Source organism: Hemiscyllium ocellatum, chromosome 3 (genome assembly GCF_020745735.1).
Source record: "Hemiscyllium ocellatum isolate sHemOce1 chromosome 3, sHemOce1.pat.X.cur, whole genome shotgun sequence".
NCBI lineage: Eukaryota > Metazoa > Chordata > Chondrichthyes > Orectolobiformes > Hemiscylliidae > Hemiscyllium > Hemiscyllium ocellatum.
This window is the reverse complement of record NC_083403.1, coordinates 108,446,166-108,467,674: the sequence shown is the minus strand read 5'-3', so window position 1 is coordinate 108,467,674 and position 21,509 is coordinate 108,446,166. Positions and strand designations below refer to the sequence as shown.

Sequence of the window (21,509 nt, the reverse complement as noted above, 5' to 3'; positions counted from 1 at the left end):
CAGAAAACAACAGCAGGAATAGGCCATTTGGCCCCTCTGCTCTGTCATTCATTGTGATCATGGCTGATCATAGAGCTCAATATCCTAATCCTAACCTCCTCTTGATCCCTTTAGACATAAGATCGATGTCTACCTTCTCCTTGAAAACATATAATATTTGGCCTCAACCACTTTTTGTGGTAGTGAATTCCATAGGCTCACCATTCTGAAGAAAGGACCTCATGTCAGTCCTAAAAGGTTTACCTCTTATCCTTAAATTATGACCCCATGAACTCAATCACCATCAATACATCCTTCCTGCACCTAACCTGTCTGGCCCTGTTAGAATGTTATAGGTTTCTATGATATCTTCTTTCATTCTTCTAAACTCCAGTGAATAAAATCCTCATCAACTCCATCTTTGCTCATTTGTCAGTCCTGCCATCTCAGGAATCAATTTGGTAAACCTTCGCTACGCTCCCTCTCTTGCAAGAATATCTTTCCTCAGATAAGGAGACCAAAACTGTACACAATATCACCAATGTCCGAAAATGGAGCAAAACATTTTTTGTTCCTGTACTCAAATCCTCTCACTATAAACGCAAGCATTCAGTTTGCCTCCTTACCTGCCTGCTATACCCTTGTGCTTGCTTTGGCAACTGGTGCATGAGGACACCCAGGTCTCAATTGAATATTCCCCTAACTCAAATTACATTCATATAATAATCTGCATTCCTATTTTTGTAGGTAATCTCACACTTATCCATGCTCTACTGCATCTGCCATGCTTTTGCCCATTAACCCAACTTGTCCAAAATACACTGCAGCATCTCTGCATCCTCCTCACAGTTCAACCTTCTACCCAGCTTTGTGTCATCGGTTATTGCGTTTAGTCCCCTCATCTAAATCATTAATAAATATTGTGAATTGCTGGGCCCTAGTACCAATCCCAGCAGCATCCCGCTAGTTACTGCCTACTATTCAGAAAAAGACCTATTTATTCCAACTTTTTGTTTCCTGTCTGTTAAACAATTTTCTGTCCATCTCAATACACTGCCCCGATCCCACGTACTTTAATTTTACATGTTAACCTATTTTTTTAGGACTTTGTAGAGAATATTCTGGAAGTTCAAATAAACCACATCTGTTGGCTCCGTCTGATCAACTCTAATGCATATCCTCAAAGAATTCCGGTAAATTTGCCAAGCATGATTTCCCTTTTGTAAATTCATACTGACTGTATCTGATTCTGCCACTGTTCTCTCAGTGTACGGCTATAAAATCCTTGATAATGGACTAGCATCTTCACCATTGGCATGCACCACCTGACTAACTGGTCTGTACCAATGGGACGGTCTCCACCTGAACCAATCTGGAACAGTGTTCTAGCGAAAAGGATAAATAGGGTGGTCACTAGGACTTTAAACTTGTGAATTGGGGGGGAAGGGGAAGGCAAACGACAGGAAGTATGATGATAAATAAAAAGGTAAGCAGCAGGTTAGCATGTGTGCAGGAGGGTTTAAGTTCAAGGCAGATGATGAAAGAAGCAAAAAGGAAGGATAACTCAGATATTATAAGAGATGTTGGAAATCATGAGGGCAAAAAAAAACTTTACCTGAATGCTTGTAACATTTGTAACAAGGTTGATGAGTTAATGACTCAAGTTATCGTAAATGAATATGATTTGATAGCCATTACGGACACATGGTTGCAGGATGGTTAACGACTGTGAGTTAAATATTCAGGGTTACCAAACTATTCAGAAAGACAGACAGGAAAGTAAGGGAGATGATGTCGCTCTGATATTCAAGGATGACATCAGGACGACATGAGAGATAACATAGGTTCTATGGAGAATGAGGTTGAATCCATTTGGGTGGAAATTAGAAATTCTAAGAAGAAAAAGTCACTGATAGGCATAGTCTATAGGCCACCAGATAATAACATCGCATAGAGGTGGGCATTAAAAAAACGTAATGCCTGTAAAAATGGTATGGCTATTATCATGAAGGAGTTTAATCTACATGTAGATTGGTCGAACCAGTTCAGTCAGAGTAGCCTTGAGGAAGAGTTCGTTTGAGTTATCTTTGATACCTTTCTTGAACAGTATGTAATGGAACCAACGAGGGGTCAAACTATCCTAGATCTGGTCCTGTGTAATGAGACAGGTATAATTAATGACCTCATCGTTAGGGATCCTCTTTGAAGGAGTGATCACTGTATGGTTGAATTTAGAATGCAGATAGAGAGTGTGAAGATAATCCAATACCAGGACGCTGTGCTTGAACAAGGAGGGGGCTATAATAGACTCAAGGAGGACCTGGCTAAAGTAGACTGGAAACAAAGATTTTATGGTGGGATAGTTGACGAGCAGTGGAGGACTTTCAAAACAATTTTTCAAAATGCTCAGCAAAAGTATAGTCAAGTGAAAAGGAAGGACTATAAGAAAATGGGCGATCTGCCCTGGGTGTGGACGGAAATAAGGGAGGCTATCAAATTGAAACAGAAGGCATACAAGGTGGCCAAAAACAGCGTGAAACTAGAAGACTGGGAAAACTTTAAAGTTCAACAGAAAGTCACAAAAAGAGAAATAAAGTAAAATAGAACATAAGAAAAAACCTAGTACAGAATATAAAGACAGATAGCAAAAGTTTCTCTAAATACATAAAATGAAAAAGATTGGTTAAAGTAAACATTAGTCCTTTAAAGGATGAGAAGGGGCATTTAATATGGGATATGATGAAATGGCTGAGGCATCGAACAGGTGTTTTGTAACGGTCTTCACAGTGGAGGACATTAATAGCATGCCAGTAATTGACAAAGAGACTAAGGTAGGTGAGGACCTGGAAACAATCATTATTACGGAAGAGCTAGTATTGGACAAGCTAATGGAGCTAAAGATAGACAAGTCTCCTGGTCCTGATGGAATGTATGCCAGGGCACTTACGGGCGGCACGGTGGCACAGTGGTTAGCACTGCAGCCTCACAGAGCCAGAGATCCGTGTTCAATTCCCACCTCAGGCGACTCTCTGTGTGGAGTTTGCACATTCTCCCCGTGTCTGCATGGGTTTCCTCCGGGTGCTCCGGTTTCCTCCCACAATCCAAAAATGTGCAGGTTAGGTGAATTGGCCGTGCTAAATTGCCCATAGTGTTAGATGTAGGGAAATGGGTCTGGGTGGGTTGCACTTCGGCAGGTCGGTATGGACTTGTTGGGACGAAGGGCCTATTTCCACACTGTAAGCCATTTACTCTAAAAGAGATGGCAGGAGAAATGGTAGGTGCACTGGCAGTAATTTTCGAAAATTCGCTGGACTCTGGGGCACTCCCAGCAGATTAGAAAACAGCTAATATGACACCACAGTTTAAAAAGAGATGGGCAGTTATAGACCTGTTAGATTAACCCCTGTAGTGGGGAAGATGCTTGAGTCTATTATTAAGGAAGAAATAGCAGGGCATCTCGATAGAAATTGTTCTATTGGACAGGCGCAGCATAGGTTCATGAAGACCAGGTCATACTTGACAGATTTTTTGGAATTCTATGAAGACATTTAAAGCAAGGTGGACAACAGGGACCTAGTGGACCTTGATTTCCAAAAGGCCTTCGACAAGGTGCTGCACAAGAGGCGGTTGCATAAGATAAGGATGCATGGCATTACGGGTAAAGTATTAGCATGGATAGAGGATTCGTTGACTAACAGAAAGCAAAGAGTGGGGATAAATGAATGCCGTTCTGGCCGGCACTCTATCTAGTGGTGTACCTCACTTTTCGGTGTTGGGCCCACAATAATTTATAATTTATATAAATGATTTGGAGTTGGGGTCCACGTGTAGGCTGTCAAAGTTTGCAGCTGACACTAAGATGAGTGGAAGAGCAAAGTATGCAGAGGACTGAACTTTGCAGAGGAACATAGATACTTTGAATGGACAAAGGTCTGTGGGATGGAATGCAATGTTAATAAATGTGAAGTCATCCATTTTGGTAGGAGTAGCAGTAAAAAATATTATTACTTGAATGGTAAACGTTGCAACATGCTACCATGCAGAGGGACCTGGGTGTCCTTGTGCATGAATCACAAAGGTAGGTCTGCAGGTACAACAAGTAATTAGGAAGGCAAATGGAATTTTGTCCTTCATTGTTGAAGGGATTGGGTTTAAAAACAGAGAGGTATTGTTGCAGCTGTACAAGGTGCGGGTGAGGCCACACCTGAAGTACTGTGCACAGTTGTGGTCTCCTTAGTTGAGAAAGAATATCCAGGCACTGGAGGGGGTGCAGAGGAGGTTCACTAAGTTGATTCCGGAGTTGAGGGGGTTGGCTTATGAGGAGAGTCTAAATAGATTGAGATTATATTCATTGGAATTCAGAAGAATGAACGGGGATCTTCTAGAAACATGTAAAATTATGAAGGGAATGGATAAGATAGATCTAGAGAGGATGTTTCCACTGGCAGGTGAAGCTAGAACAGGAGGGCATAACCTCAAGATTAGAGGGAGCAAGTTTAGGACTGAATTGAGAAGGAACCAAGAGATTGTTAATCTATGGAATTCCTTGCCCAGGGAAGTAGTTGACGCTGCTTCAGTGAATGTTTTTAAGGAATAATAAAAGAATTAAGGGATTCAGTGAGAGCACAGGTAGGTAGACCTGAGTCCACAAAAAGATCAGCCATGGTCTTGTTGAATGGTGGAGAAGGCTCGAAGGGCCGGAACGGCCTACTCCTGCTCCTATTTCTTAGTTCTTATGTCTACAATTTCCCACTTACTCTCTATCTTCCTTTTTTCAGTAGTGGGGTTAACTGAGCTACCCTCCAATCTGTAGGAACTGTTTCAGGTAGTGACCCACAATGCATTTACTATTTTTAGGGTCACTTTCTTAAGGATGATCAGGCCCTGGGGAATTTATTAGATGCCAATCCATCAATTTCTCCAATATTATTTCTGCCAACACAGATTGCTTCAGTTTCTCCCTCTCACTAAACTCTGCTCCCCAACACTTCTGGTACATCATTCATTCCTCCTTTGTGAAGTCAAGTGTGAGTTTAGTTTGTCAGCTATTTCGTTGTCAGTCATAATAAATTCCCCCGCTTCTGACATGATCTGTTTTCATCCAATCTTTTTCTCTTGATATGCTTTTAGAAACTTCTACAGTGTGTTCCTTTGTTTCCTGCAAGCTTATTCCCCTTCTTGATCAATCCATTGGTCCTCCTTTGCTGACTTCTAACCTATGCCCAATCCTCAAGTCTATTTTTATCTTGCCAATTTGCGTACTTTCTTTTTTATATTTAATACTATCTCTAACTTCACTCAGAAACCATGGTTAGACTACTATTCTTTTTGCACTTTTGCACGAGACAGGAATAAAGAGTTTTTGGTGTTCACCCATTTGTTCTCTCATGCAACCTTCTGCTGTATTTTAACATTTTATTTCTGATTACAGTTCTGATGGACATGCATTATTTTCCCTCCCAGGCAAGTAGATCCTTCCTGATTTCCGGTGCCAAAGCAATATTGTGACCAAGACTTTGGAAAGTTTTCCTTTTTTTATTCCGACTTCTGTAATGAAACCTAGCTTTTTTTTTGTCTACTTTCTAACCTTTAATTATTTGTGTAGCTAAACACAAACTTCTTTTTAATCCTCCACAATTCCTGCAGTCTCTCCAATAAGAAAGCATTCCAATTTATCTTCCCACCTTCCTACGTCAATTGTCATAGTTTTGCTCACTCAGTTAATCGATGTCCTTTTATAACCACTTGCTCCACCTACATAACTTGAGTTCTAATATCTTCAGTATTATAATGTATCTAAGAGTAAAAATCCAATTTCCACATGACATAGTGAAGTAGAAGCACACTGCTATTATACTTGATACTGAAAAATGTTGCCACAGGAGTTTTGAGGCTAGCTTGGTATTTTGTTCTTTGAGGATCGATAAATGTGTTTTCTGCCCATAAAGCAATCTATTGAAGAATGATTATTGTGCTGTGTATTGCATTGTATGCTTGAAAATCTTTTAAAGCTGACTTAAAATTAGCCCCTTAAAAAGTAAATGACACTTCGAATCTACGCTGGTGCAGTAAAATGGACTGAGTGAAGAATGATATGCCCACGTCACTTGTAACAGCAGAATTCTTAAATTATTGACTCACTTGTGATTTCCATCCTTTCTCCCTGCTGTCTATGTTTGAAAGTTATGAGTTAATTTGTCTGCTGTGATCAGTGTCTTTTGACTATCTCTTAACTGGCACATTGGTCACCAGTTCTCTTTTATTTCCATGCGTATGTGTGTGATAAAAGAGCTGCTTTACGGAGGGTCATTATTTCAAATTTGCAACTCAGAAAACTTTAAATTGGGGAGCAAACTGAATCAAACTGCTCAACATGATGAACTGACGTGAAATTCAAGCAAGTCATATCCAAAGTGCTGAGGTGTTGTGATAATTGAAGAAGTGGAAAACAAAGGAGTTGAAATGGACAGTAATTTGGAAAAGAAATTTAAAGGAGATGGAAAATACTGCAAGTTCTCTCTCCTCTCTCATAAATATGGGAACACTGCCATATATACAATATATAATGTACGTGTTACTGAACGATCTCACATTTCCTGGTTTGAATATTCCCTCCCAGAGAGAGTTGCCCTTCTTTGTCTTTGCTCCAGTTTAATGATCTGGATTAAAAGTTGGTAATGTGGGGACTGGGATTAGGTCACTGTTTTCATATTGATTCCTGGAGCAATTCTATTTCTCCTGCAATGTTCTTGAGAGGAGAGTCCTTTTAGTATTTGTGGCTCATCAGTCTAGTTAGTCCATACCCTTCCTTTTAGCCTCAATACATCATCCAACTATCTCCTAAATTACAGGTTTGCTGCCTCCACCACTCTATCCATGTCTTTATCACCCTTTGTGAAGAGAGTTTCCTGCTATTTCTACCATGTATTAGTAGTTTGAACCTGTGCCTCTTGCCTAGCTTTTTTATGTGTCTCTTCAGGATCACCTTTTGGGTATGCCTTTCCAAATTTGAAAAAAAGGTCAGTCCATATCTGCATTTTTTTATTCTTAACTCAGTTCTGTAATTTACTGGGTGAATTGTATGCCTTTTGCCTGCACCTCCCCCCCCCCCCCCCCCCCAATTTTGATAGAAATCAGACTTGTTTTATCACACTCTTTTTACAACCGTAGGAAATCCCAAAGTACGTTCAAGTCACTGAAGGACATTGGAAGTGTAATCAGCCTTATAGGAAAATGTGGCAAGGAGGTTTTGCACAGAGCGATCTCAACATAGCAGTATGAAATGGTAACATGTTAAAGACCTAGTAAATGGCTTTAATAATGATAGGAATTTAACATTTCCTAGGACTCATAAGAAAGCTCTTCTGTTTTTTAAAATAATACTATTTTGATTTTGCCTATGTCCCTGAAAGGCAGATGGAGCTTGGGTCCTCACCACAAAGATGAAACCTCCAACAGTGTAGGTTGGAGCCTGTTAGTTTGCTGCCTTATTAAAGTAACCCTCTTTGTTCATTTGCAGAGTCTCATCAGCCGCTTGGTGTGAAATGGAATATAATCTTCCATCTAGTCCCTGCCTAAAATAATTCCACTGCAAAGAAATAATGTAAACACAAGAAACCATGCTGAAGGTTCAGAATAGCCTTCTGCTATGGCTGCTGTCATTGACTGTGTGCCATGCTTGGAGATCAGATCTGCTTATAATTTTTTTTAGACTCCCTACAGTGTGGATACAGGCCCTTCGGCCCAACAAGTCCACACCGACCCTCTGAAGAGTAACCCATTTCCCTCTGATTAATGCACCTAACACTATTGGCAATTTAGCATGGCCAGTCCACCTAACCTGCACATCATTGTGATTGTGGGAGGAAACCCACGCAGACACAAGGGAGAATGTGCAAACTCCACACAGTCACCCAAGGCAGGAATCGAAGCCGGGTCCCTGGCGCTGTGAGGCTGCAGTGCTAACTACTGAGCCACCGTGCCACCCATAAAACAGGAGCATTAACATAGAACATTACAGTGCAGTACAGGCCCTTCAGTCCTCGATGTTGCGCTGACCTGTCATACCAATCTGAAGCCCATCTAAACTACACTATTCCATGTACGTCCATATGCTTGTCCAATGATGATTTAAATGTACTCAAAGTTGGCAAATCTACTAATGTTGCAGGCAAAGCATTCCATACCCTTACTACTCTCTGAGTGAAGCAACTACCTCTGACATCTGTCCTATATCTATCACCCCTCAATTTAAAGCTATGCCCCCTCGTGCTTGCCGTCACAATACTTGGAAACAGACTCTCCCTGTCCACCCTATCTAACCCTCTGATTATCTTACATGTCTCTATTAAGTCACATCTCAACCGTCTTCTCTATAACGACGAAAACAGCCTCAAGTCCCTCAGCTTTTCCTCATAAGACCTTCCCTCCATACCAGGCAACATCCTAGTAAATCTCCTCTGCACCTTTTCCAAAGCTTCCACATCCTCCTTATAATGCGGTGACCAGAACTGTACACAATACTCCAAGTACGGCCGCACCAGAGTTTTGTACAGCTGCAGCATAACCTTATGGTTCCGGAACTCGATCCCTCTATTAATAAAAGCTAAAACACTGTAAGCCTTCTTAACAACCCTGTCAACCTGGGTGGCAACTTTCAAGGATCTGTGTATGCTCATCGACACTACCAAGGATCTTACCACTTGCCCAGTACTTTGCATTCCGGTTACTCCAACCAAAGTGAATCACCTCTCACTTGTCCGCATTAAACTCCATTTGCCATCTCTCAGCCCAGCTCTGCCACTTATCTATGTCTCTCTGTAACCAACAACATCCTTTCTTACTATCCACAACTCCACCGATCTTAGTGTCATGTACAAATTTACTAACACAACCTTCTACACACTCATCCAGGTCATTCATAAAAATGAGGAGCAGCAGTGGACCCAACATCGACCCTTGTGGTACACCACTAGTAACTGGACTCCAGGATAAACATTTCCCATCAACCACCACTCTCTTTCTTCTTTCAGCTAGCCAATTACTCATCCAAACTGCTATGTCTCCCACAATCGCATTCCTCCACATTTTGTACAATAGCCTACTGTGAGGAACCTTATCAAACACTTTGCTGAAATCCATATACACCACATCAACCGGTTTACTCTCATCCACCTGTTTGGTCTCCTTCTCAAAGAACTCAATAAGATTTGTGAGGCACGACCTACCCTTCACAAAACCGTGCTGACTATCCCTAATCAAATTATTCTTTTCTAGATGATTATAAATCCAACTCTTATAACCTTTTCCGACACTTTACCAACAACTGAAGTAAGGCTCACTGGTCTATAATTACCAGGGTTGTCTCTACTCCCCTTCTTGAACAGGGGAACCATATTTGCTATCCTCCAGTCTTCTGGCACTATTTCTGTAGACAATGACAATTTAAAGATCAATGCCAAAGGCCCAGCAACCTCCTCCCTGGCTTCCCAGAGGATCCTAGGATAAATCCCATCCGGCCCAGGGAACTTATCTACTTTCACACTCTGCAGGGTTTCTAATACCTCTTCCTTGTGAACCTCAATCCAACCTAGTCTAGTAGCCTGTATCTCAGTATTCTCCTCGACAACATTGTTGTTTTCTACAGTGAATACTGTCGAAAACATGAGGCAGCAGTGGGAGTCGAACCCATGCCTCTGAGGAGGCTGCAACCTGAACCCAGTGTCTTAGACCACTCCACCATAGCCCGAGTAATTCTGGTTGCTCCTCTCTCAAAAACTGGGCTATGTCCTTAATTAAAAACAGTATTCCATTTGACCTTGGTGCAATGTAACCATACAAGATTTTGAATTTTTTTATCATGAATAGCTGATTGTCCCTTTTTTATATGAGCTTATCCAGTTTGGTCAGATTTTGGTCAATTTTCATTTGATGCAATGTCATTACTTGATCTGCACCCCACATTTCTACACCTACTAATTTTCTCACACTGTAACTTGCCTCAAAAATTCAAAAAACAACAAACACAATTTTCTGTGTGTTCTGATCTTTGCAAACTAGTTACTTTCATGATGCATAGCTTTTTGATCCTATCTAGATCTGAGCTTGAATCTCGAGCTAGACCTTGATAAAGGGGAAATGGAAGATGTAGTATTTGGATTTCCAGAAGGCATTTGATAAGGTGCCACGTAAAAGCATTATTGCAGAAGTTAGGTGCTCACATTATGACGGGGTTAATGCATTAGCATGGATTTTGAATTGATTGCCACAACTCACGATTAATAGGTCTTTTCAGGGTGGAAAGGCGTAACTAGTAGACTATTGCAAAGTTTGGTTCTCTGGCCCCAGTGATTTACTACACATATTCATAGCTTGGATGTGGGGGGGCAGAGTGTAATCCAGCCAAATTTGTTGACAATGCAAAAATAGTTGGGAAGGCATTTTACGATGAGGATATAAGAGAATATAGATAGGTTGAAGTGGGCAAAAATGGCTTTCAATGTTGAAAAGTAAAAGGTCATGCTTTGGTCGGAAGAATCAGAAGGCAGACTATTGCTGAAAAGGAGAGACTCCAAAAAAGTGCAGCACAGCAGGATCTGGGCATTTTTGTGCACGAAACAAAAGGTTAGCACATAGGTTCAGCGTCTAGTGAAGGAGGCAAATGGAATTTTGGCCTTTATTGCTAGGAGATTGGAGTTTGAAAATAAGGATGGGTTGTTACATCTGTCTTAGGGTGTTAGTGAGGCCACGTCTTAAGTATTGTGTACAGTTTTGGTCCCCATATATAAGGAAGAATATACTTGCTTTGGTGGCAGTTTAAAAGAGATTCACTCGAGTGATTTCTGGAATGAAGGGGTTGACCTTTCGAGAATTACTAAGCAGGTTAGGCTTTTATTTGTTTGACTTTAGACCATGGAGGTTGGATCTTGTGAACGCATATACAAGATTTTAAGAGAGCTTGATAGGGTAGATGTTAAGAAGATGTTTAAATTAGTGAAGGAATCATAAACTATGGGACGTAGTTACAAAATAAAGGGATATTCTTTAAAACTGAAATACAAAAGATTTTTCTCTGAGGGTAGTGAATGTCTTGAATTCCCCATCCCAGAGAGTTGTGGAGGCTAGATCACAAAGTATTTAAAGGAAATAGGTAACTTTTTGAAATATCGGAGTTGAGGGCAATGAGAAGCTGGCATGAAAGAGGAATTGAGGCCTGGAGCACATTAGCCACTATCCTATTAGCAAGGCAGGTTTCAACCAAATGACCTCTTTCTGCTCCTGTTTCATATGTTTTTTATGTTGTGTTCCTGATTCTCGATTTGTTATGATTTTATTTGTATCGCTTAGCTTTTCTCTACTTTTAAGCTATATTTAACCCCCTTATGTAGCCACTGCAGCTTCCTTTGTTTTGCTGCTATTCTCGCAATTGTCCATTGTTCCATCCTCCCTAATCATTAATAAGCCATCTGTGTGCCTAACAAGTGAACACTGGAAGGGACCTTTAAAACAAGATAGTTTTCGAAGAACAGCTAGTTTGATGAAGAAAAATGTGACGACTGCAAATGCTGGAGATTAGAGTCAAGAGTGTGGTGCTGGAAAAGCACAGCAGGTCACGCAGCATCCGAGGAACAGGAGAGTCGACATTCCTGATGAAGGGCTCTTGCCCAAAGCATTGATTCTCCTGCTCGTCCGATGCTGCCTGACCTGCTGTGCTTTTCCAGCACCACACTCTCGACTCTGATGAACGTATCTGCTCCTGCTATTTAGTGAAATCTGACGACGAATAGTTTGTATTTCTTTTAATGCAGAGACATCCCAATGCCCCTGGTCAGCTCTGGAGTGGAGCATGGGAACCTAAGAGAACTAGCCTTGGCCAGGATGAAAGATTGGGGAACTGAGGTAAAGTCTCAAAAGAAAATATACACTTTGTTCTAAAATAAAGGCATTTCATTCTGTCTGATCAAATTTGTTACAATGGACATGTAATGTGATTAACACAATAAAATATCCCAATCCAGTAAATAAATCTTTTAGTCTATGATAGATATCCAATAAGTTTGAGTTCTTAACAATCTTTATTTTTAAAAAAATTCAGCCTCCATCTAAACAGTTATACAGTGCAATTATATCTAGGCAGTGATGCTGCATGTTTGTATTATATCTCACAGAGACTGTGGAAAAAACATTTAATTATGAAGCGATTCTTCATAATTGAGCCTTAGAGATTTGACATTTTGTCCTGTATTATTCTCAGTGTCGCGATGTGCGAACGAGAGAGGTTGGAATCCAGGAAATTCATCACAAAGTGCGACCATATCAGGTAAGTGCAGTCCTCGCTATGAGTGTACTGAGTACATGCTTAGTACTTTTTTTGGTGGGGTCAGAGTGCCACACTTTACAATGCCCACATATTCCAGACTTTAAAAATGAGCCTTTCGATCTAAAACCTAGCTTTAAATATTTCATGGCATAAAAAATGTGTGGGTGAAGGTCCTTGCGTCCATTTAGTTCTTCTAGAAGCTTACAATCTCTTCTTCCACATGACAGCATCTTTTAGATTGTCATGACGGATTTACAGAATTGGTTGGTAATGAATGGTGCTCTGGTTTTGTTGGCTTTGTGAAGAATCACTGGGACTGTGTTCAAATGGCACGTGGTGAGGATGGTTAGAGGCTCAGATGTGACACCTCTATGGAGTCACAGAGTCAGCATGGAAACAGACCTTTTGATCCAACTAGTCCATATTGACCATGTTCCCAAACTAAACTCGTCCCACCTGATCCTGACCGATTTCCCTGCAAACGTTTCCTATTCATATACTTATCCAAATATTTTAAAATTGCAATTGTGCCCACTTCCTCAGGAAGTTCATTCCACACGTGAATTTTGATTACTAATATGCTGGGGAGTGCACATCCTGTCAACTGCTACTTCCACAGTATTTGATCCCATTCAGTGTGAGTCAGGCAACTGCTATCAGTTCATCGTTCGTGAAATGGTCAGTGAATGAACTGCACGCTATAAAGTAGAAGTAGTTCTTAAATTATAGGAAGCTTCACCATTCCCTATTTGCAGCAACTCTCAAAACCTTATAAAAAAGTTTACACCTTCCTCCTTCTATGTGTTCCCTTGTGCATTTATATTCTTATCAGCATCATTACTCCTGGGTTATCAGATTATAATCTGTGTGTTTCTTGAGTGACAGAAGTAATTTGGATGGTAAATAAGCATTGTACACTTAACTGAAGTGCTGAGAGGGATGGTAGCTGAGATTCTACTCCACATCATTTATTTCCTTAGTAACTTTTGATTATCAGTTCTCAGGAGGGTAAAGTATGTTGAGCTGCAGCTCAGAGATAAATGCGAAGACAAAATAAAACAAAATTGTTTCTTAACAGGGTTGAGTGTGCATAATATCCAAGAGGTCACAATCACTGAATCTTCTGCGTCTGAAAAACCTACCTGTGATCCTGATAGCAGATATTGTTGCACCAAACTGGCTTGATCCCTTGCAGATTTCAAGTGAACTTGAATAAATTAAGACATTTTCACCATAAATGGGGTTGAGTTTGGATGAGGTCAAAGGGTGGTCTTATGTCAGTGTTTAAAATGAAAAAGAATGTTGTACAGTAGATGGAGAAAAAAACTCTTTCCTTCAGTTCAGAATCCAGAACAAATGGGTACAATCTTAAATAGAGAACCAGGTCACTCAGGGAAGATGTCAGGGAGCATTAAGGGGTGATTTGGTAGAGGTTTTTAAAGTTACGAGTGGTCAGGACATTTTGCTTGCAGGTTTGAATTTGACTTTTCTTATCTCAAGGGTTGTGTGGCTGTGAAATACATTTATGGTGGTAGTGATTCAAACAAAGACCACGTTGGCATTTACGAATAGTTTAGATGTATTGCGAATGCAATGAAGAATGAATGCAAATGAAACAGAATAGGCATATAGGACTACGGCTGCTGCTATCAATGAGGATAACAACCAGTGAACTGGTTAGGCCAGATTGCCTGTTCCTGTGTTGTATTTTATAAGCTCTGTTTGCATGCCACATTGGAGAAAAAAAAATGTAAAGGTCTGTTCTCTGCAATAAAAATGTCTGAGTTTGTGCTTAATTTGATAGTCTGCTCCCTGAAATGGCAGTGTCTGTATGTGTGGCTACTTTCATAGCCTGCTGCCTGCCGTTAAAGGCTCTGAATGGGTAGTTATGTTAATAATCTGCCCATGTAATGGAAGGGTCTAAGTTAGTAGTTAATTAAATAATCTTTCCTCTGTAGCACACGAATCTTGAGTGTGGTTAATTTCCTTCAGGTAGAATTGGTGAGAAGAGATTATGTTGCAAGTGGTGGCTGGGAAACATTCTTGTCCTATGAAGACCCCGAACAGGACATTCTAATCGGACTACTCCGCCTGCGGAAGTGCTCTGAGGAAACGTTTAGAACAGAGCTGAAGGGAGGAGTGTCTATTGTGCGAGAACTCCATGTATATGGCAGTGTAGTGCCTGTCAGTGCGAGGGATCCATCCAAATTCCAACATCAGGTAAGGATAAAGCATTTGGGCAATTTAATTCCACAGGAACAATCACTGAAACCAACATAAAGATTTGTAAAAATTCTTATTTCAGCAAATGGTCATTTATTTTAATCTCCATTGTTGACCCACATCTGAACTCTGGAAATTTCAAACATTGCTAAAAGTAGGCTAAAAGTTGAAAATCACACAACACCAGGTTATAGTCCAACAGGTTTAATTGGAACCACACTAGCTTTTGGAGCGCCGCTCCTTCATCAGGAGGAACCACCAGCGGCGCTCCGAAAGCTAGTGTGCTTCCAATTAAACCTGTTGGACTATAACCTGGTGTTGTGTGATTTTTAACTTTGTACACCCCAGTCCAACACCGGCATCTCCAAATCATGACTAAAAGTTGAAGCTTTTTTGTCTTGCACTCATCAGAACTAGGACACAAGGAACAAGTTTGAAAGAAAGACCATTTAGCAGTGAGAAGAGATGCTGATTGTTTGTTTGAGTCATCATCGGCAAGGAGATGCAGCAGAACAGTTAACTGTCAATCTTAATTCTCAGACCTGGGCAAGTAGATTCTAATTGGTCAGGGAGTTACCCCATGAAGATGGCAGAGTTTGACTGTCTCCATAATTCCCTTTTTTGAAAATGGTGCAATATATGTACAAATTTCTTTTCTCTACATAAAACAGTACTTCTACATGTAGCAATATGAATTTGTGCAAATGCATCACACTGTGGGCCCAGCTGACGATTTTAAACTGACTCCTAGTGTAATTCTTAGCATGGTCTGGATTTTTTAAGAAATAACTTCCAAGAGTAACATCACATCTAATGGTGGGACATACGTTTCTGAGGCTTACAAGCACGGTCTGGATAAGCACTAGTGACATGCTGCTAGCTGTGAATGATCAATGGGTTTTTAACACAGTCTGCCAGTTATTGGGATGTACGGCCCACATACCAGGCATTACACCAGTACTGAAACTCATCTATCACATTACTGATTTGTGTGGTAGGCAAAATACCTTTATGGTTTGATAGCAACATCCTGCTGGTAGAAAAAAACACTCAAGGATTTACTGCATTATAGCAGCACGTGGCATCAAATTTTACCTGTTGTCATTTTTGAGACACCTTTCCCTTCCCAGGCAATCTGAGGTAGAATGCGTAATGCTCAGAGTCAAATGTGGTGGGTACGGTCCTTTCTTGTGTTTTTGCAATGTACAGCAAGTGATGATTTGATCAGATGACACAAAATAGTCTTGTTATGTCTTACCTCCCATCAAGTTTACAAATTGAGAAGATGATTGGGGCCGTACTCATGAGGTTGCTAATAAAACTGGTCTTGTAGCTTTTTGGGACTGTAGGAATCCCCATTTGTGCATTGACTGGTGAACAAAAGCTTTTGGCCATCATTCCATATAAAATGGCATCTCTTTTTTCTAGTCTTTTTCTGGTGAGTGCAAGAAAAAAAACTGCAATTTCTAGTCTCCTTTTAGCTGATGGTAAGTGAAATGGTCAGCCAACTGTCTTAGCTGAGGATTAATCACATATCAGTGGAGACATGTTTTATGGTTTATTTATTGTCACTTACATTTTATGATGAATAATACAGTAAAATACTGCAAAAAGCTTCAACAGTTGCCACAACCCAGTACTATTTTGAATAATTTAAGAATAAAAAGTATAAAAGATATCAAGTGAAAGGGTGTCTTGAGCCAGCTCACCAACGACACCAGTGCCACCTCCCCTACTGTTTCACCACCTGCACCAGACCCACCAACATAGAAGTCGCCATTCTCTGCTGGTGCCATCTCTTTGTTGCTGGGCCCACCTCGCCACTGCCGATGCGGGTCCCAAGTTGAACCTACATTCACCCCACAACCAGGAGTCCCTGGCTCCACTGCAGCCTTGATGCCAGGAGTCCCGATTCTGGGCATATCATGTTGCTGCCACCTCACCAGGAGTCCTGCTCTGGCCGCCTTCCTCTGAGATGTTGCCTTGCCACCGATACCATCTTGAAAAGTCTGCTGTCACTACCGCCTCCAATCATTGGTGGAGCATTGTCATCACTGCTGCTGCTAGTCCTGAATTCTGGGGGGATGTCCCTGCCCGCTGCTGCTGCTGCCACCATCGCCTTCCATCATCGAGAGCAGCCACCATTTCTTGTTGATTTTGCCGACTAACCTGTTGCAAAAGGCTCCAAAGAAAAGAAAATCAAAAGGGAAAAAATGAAAGAGAAAGAGTATATTTAAAAGAAGAAAGGAAGAAGGCATGCGGGGGCGGATGAGCCGTGGGCAGGACCCTGCATGCAGCCCTGCTACTCCCCCATTTGCCATAATGCAAAAGAGTACCGAAACACCCCTTTTGTAACACTGCTTGCAAGTTGTAAAAGTGTCATCATCCTGAAGTTGCATGCTACTTTCAATACAATACTTGACCATTCAGCCTCATTGTCTCAGACTGTTTATGTATGACATGACCTCCTCCCACACTACTTTGTCTCATTTCATCAAATATAATATTTCTCTCTCTCTTGAATGCATTTATTCTGTTTGTCTCAACCACTATTTGTGGTTGTGAATTCCATTTTCTCTGAAGAAGCTTCTCTTGATTTCTCTCTAAGGATTGTTGTTGACTGTCCTATGGTAATGGTCCCTAGTTTTGCTCTTCACAAACTTAAGCTGCCTTTGGGGTTCTGATGAAGTACTTCCACGATCCCTCACTTTATGAGCTTTATTTTGACTGCCCAGACATTAAAGCCTGTCACTTGACATTGACATCGAAAAAAACAATAGGCAGATAGATTACAAACTGGACCCATCACAGCATTTGTTCAGATTTAGAAGGGTACTGTGTTTGATTGATGTCACTCTAGTAAAACCAATAAGCTCCTTGGGCTTCACCGAGTTTGCAAGATGCTTCAATATCTTTTTCATTATATTTCTCGCTGATGGGGGGGGGGCATTGTTGCTTGGTAAGGGAGTCAGGGCATGTTAACTCCATTGAGTTGTTGACCGACTCCTAAAGATTTAAAACTAACATCTGTACATTGTCGAAGTGAACCTGTTACATGTAAGAACCTTTTCTCCCTCTACTGTTACTGAATGTCAAAATTAATTTTTGCATGGCATCGCTATGTGGCTAAGTAATCTACCTAGAAATATAGAGGTGTAGAACGTTTTTATTTCACTCATGAATTTACCTCATTGGATGTATTTACTGCTATTGAGAAATTTAACAAGAAATAAATGAGCCAGTGATAAATACTAGTGGTTAATGCTCACTTGTAAGAAGACCAATCCTATATGTAGAAAGAAAAATGTATTCAATTGTGATTTGTTGATAGCAACAGTGTTTAGTTAAGTTGAATTTTTCTCTTTTGAAGACCTTTGTAAAAATTTGAATAAAATAAAACTTTTGCATTGCTCTTAACCCTCAAATCAGGTTAAGCCATGTGATGTTGTATGGCCTAAATGTGTTGTATTCAAGTACTTTGGAACCTGTAATGTGAATTTCCATTGTTTGAAATTAGGATTTCAATAGTAAGAAGGAATTTCCAATAGATGATTGTCATGCTTCATCAAAGACTTGGGCACAATTCCTAACTGTTCTGTTCCTGTTTTCATATTCCTTCTTCTCCACTAGCTTCAGATATACATATACAATCAGAAAATTATTTTATTTGGCCTCAACCCTTCTGTCTCCCATATGTCATCTCAATATCACTTGAATCAGTTCACTGTCCTCACTTCAACCTCTTCTCTGCTGAAAAACTGTTGACGATTCTGAAAGTACTCACTCACCTGATTTTCTTCTTTTTCCATTTTACCCTTATGCCTTGTTAAAACAGTTATGCTTTATCATTCAGTATTTTGTGTATCTCATTTCCTCTTGCATCCTTTTGAAAAACATGAAATACGATCAAAAATGCAGGATATCTTTTGATGGATAAAGCATTCCTCAAATACAGAACTCAACACGAAGTAGTTATCGTTGTTATCCTTTTCATTCAGGTCTCCATGTGTCAACCTTTTTATTTTATTTAATATAATTTGTATTTTATATCATTGTTAATATAAATAAATAATTCAGTATTGCACAAGTGAATATGGACAGGGAAAATAATGCAAATGCGTAGTTTTGAAAAGCAATTACTGTTAAAATGAGGGAAACACAGTAGACAATTTATGTACAGGCTGTCATATTTTGTACACTACATCACTGACTGCCCTTTAAAAGTACTCCATCTGTTTCTTTGCATGTTTTCATTTAAGTGCTTTAGAGTGTCTATTTACACAAATAGCACTACATAATCAATAAATGACATTTGTAATTAAAAGGACTAGTGCGTGACGAAACTGAAATCTTGTGTTGCATTGTGAAGATTCCTTTATCCTAAATAAAATTAATCAAGCATTTAAAACAAGGTGTCCTGTTGCTTTGACTAATGAATGCAATGAGGAATACGCTCTCAGGAAATGAAATATCTGGCAACAAACAGAGGGCGAGGTAAAATCCAGAAAGAAAAGAGACTGGACATTGTTTTTCAAATCAAGAACCTATCTATCTCTGTCTTTCTTACACTTGATGATTTGGCATCCACAGTTGCTCTGAGGCAATATGTTCCACAAGTTAACCATCTTCTGGCTAAAGAAATTCCTCCACATCTCAGTTCTAAAGGGTCATCCCTTCACTCTGAGGCTGACTTCTCAGGTCCTAGTCTCTCCTAGCAGTGGAAACATCCTATCCAGGCCTCTCAGCATTTTGTAAGTGATTAACAAATTCATCCTCATCCTCAAAAGTGCATCAAGTACAGACACAGAGTCCTCAACTGCTCCTCATCTGACAAACTGTTCATCCCCAGAATCATTCTTGTCAGCCTCCTGTAGACCCCCTCCAATGCCAGCACATCTATCCTTGGATGGTAGCACCGAAACTGCTTACAATATTTCAAATGGGGTCTGACCAGAGCCTTATACAGCCTCAGCAGTACATCTCTTCTCTTTAATCTAGCCGCCTTCAAATGAATGCTAATACTTTATTTGCTTTCTGAACTGCCAACTGCACATTCATTTTAACTTTAAAAAAATTCTGAACTATGACTCCCAAGTCCTTTTGTGCTTCAGATTTCTGAAGCCGTTCCCTGTTTAATAGGGAGAACAGAGGTGTACGTTATTTTTTAAAGCGCATAATTTCACATTTTCCCACATTTTATTCCATCTGCCACTTCTTTGCCCACACCTCTAGCCCGTCTGTAATCCATCTTTGCCCACTTTTCCATCACTTGCCCACAGCCTACCCACTTCTTCAGCACTACCAGTCCCTCCACCTACTTTGTGTCATCTGCCCTCAGTTCCTTCATCTGAATTGTAGTTCTTGCTTATCTGGAATTGCCACTTTCGTGAAGTAGACATTGCACCCCTTGAGTCTGTTTTGCCATTCAGTAAAGTCATGGCTGATCTGTATAGTTGATCAGTTTTGTTAAAATTTCTTTTTTCCAGGGTTTCGGAATGCTTTTAATGGAAGAGGCAGAACGGATTGCTCAAGAAGAACACGGATCATCCAAAATAGCTGTTATTTCAGGTAACCTTCACTTACAATTCATAGAATGAAGGACTGGTATGGTTGATATGACGAACAGTTTTGAAGTATAAGGCTTGCTTTCTCTCTTTCCAGCGCACACTTAAGTATAGTGTGTTTTACTAATTCTTTGTAATAATTCTCATTGAGGAAGCATGGATATGAGCATCAGCAGAAAGTAGAGGTGTAAGGATTTGGCACAAAATGTAACAGACTTCAAAACATAATTCATTGTTACTTTTAATATATGTAAAATTTAAGTTGTTTTTTGGTAATTTGGGATTTGGTGCACAGGAAGTGAATAGTAAATAAGAGTACTCTTTCCCAGCTTGGGAACACAGGAATAGGATTCAAAATTGTTCCACCATTCAGTTAGATCATGGCTGATCTGTAGAGCAACTCTATCTGTCCACCTTTCTTCCCTAACTTTAAGTACAATTATTCAACAAAAGTCCATCAACCTCAGCCATTCAGAGGAAAATGTTCAGATTTCCACTACCCATTGTGTAAAGAAGCTGATTCTGACATTTCTCTAGATTTTAATGGGACTGTCCAGATGTCAAAATACTCCTGCTTAAGATCTGGTTTTTCTTTATAAAAATGGATCATTTGCCCTTTATTACTGTGGTAATGCTTCATCTATGCTTCCATTACTTTTTTTTCACCATTTCTCATGTTCTGTTTATAATTTGACCTTGAGAGATGGTCAATGCTGACAATGTAGTATTTATTATACATCATTGGTGGTCCTAAATGCATCACTACATAGGATAAGACTAGAATCACATTGTGCGGTGGGGCAATTAGATAACCAGCTATGTTTTTGCAACATTTTAGCAGATATTACTGCATTTCAGCACAAATTAGTCATGGTTTCATCTGCAGCGCAGCACACAACAATTAATCTTCATGCTCTACATGGATGAATGCCCTAAGTATGTGTGTGTCTAGAATGAGTGGTCCTGCTGGACTGTCCAACATCCTGATCATGTGAAAGCAGTTGGACTGAGCATGTTTGGGAACACTGCTTCCAACATTTAGCAATCCCATCTGGTGTGCTGGTTCATTAGCCGAGTATTGGACACAATTGTCACTGATGGCATTTGTTCTGTCATTACATTCTGAAAGCTGATATTATCATTGAGGATCTGCTGCTCCATAAATTATAAATGACTAAGGGGACTGGACATTGAAAGATGATGGCAATCTCATTGTACTCTCATTAACAATAGAGTAAAGGATATTATGGCTGTAACTAGAGAGATGGGCAGCAGATCAAATTAACTTGTCACTTTTTTTGTTGCTGATTCCAGCTTACCACTGCATTTAACTAATATTTCACAGTCTTAGCAAAGGTCAGTGTGCCATTCCAGTGAAGAAAGTATTTGCAAAGAAAAGCAGTTTTCTTATGCCCATATATATG

At 40.1% G+C, this 21,509-nt stretch overlaps 1 protein-coding gene across 1 annotated transcript in view; it reads left to right on the top strand.

The window, feature by feature from the left end:
* elp3 (elongator acetyltransferase complex subunit 3) overlaps positions 1-21,509 on the top strand; it is an 87,713-nt gene that overhangs the window by 34,910 nt on the left and 31,294 nt on the right. Inside the window, exons 11-14 of the mRNA XM_060821568.1 lie at positions 11,787-11,877; positions 12,233-12,298; positions 14,291-14,518; positions 20,008-20,089. Coding sequence (XP_060677551.1) covers positions 11,787-11,877; positions 12,233-12,298; positions 14,291-14,518; positions 20,008-20,089 — 467 coding nt within the window. The remainder of the gene's footprint in view (positions 1-11,786; positions 11,878-12,232; positions 12,299-14,290; positions 14,519-20,007; positions 20,090-21,509) is intronic.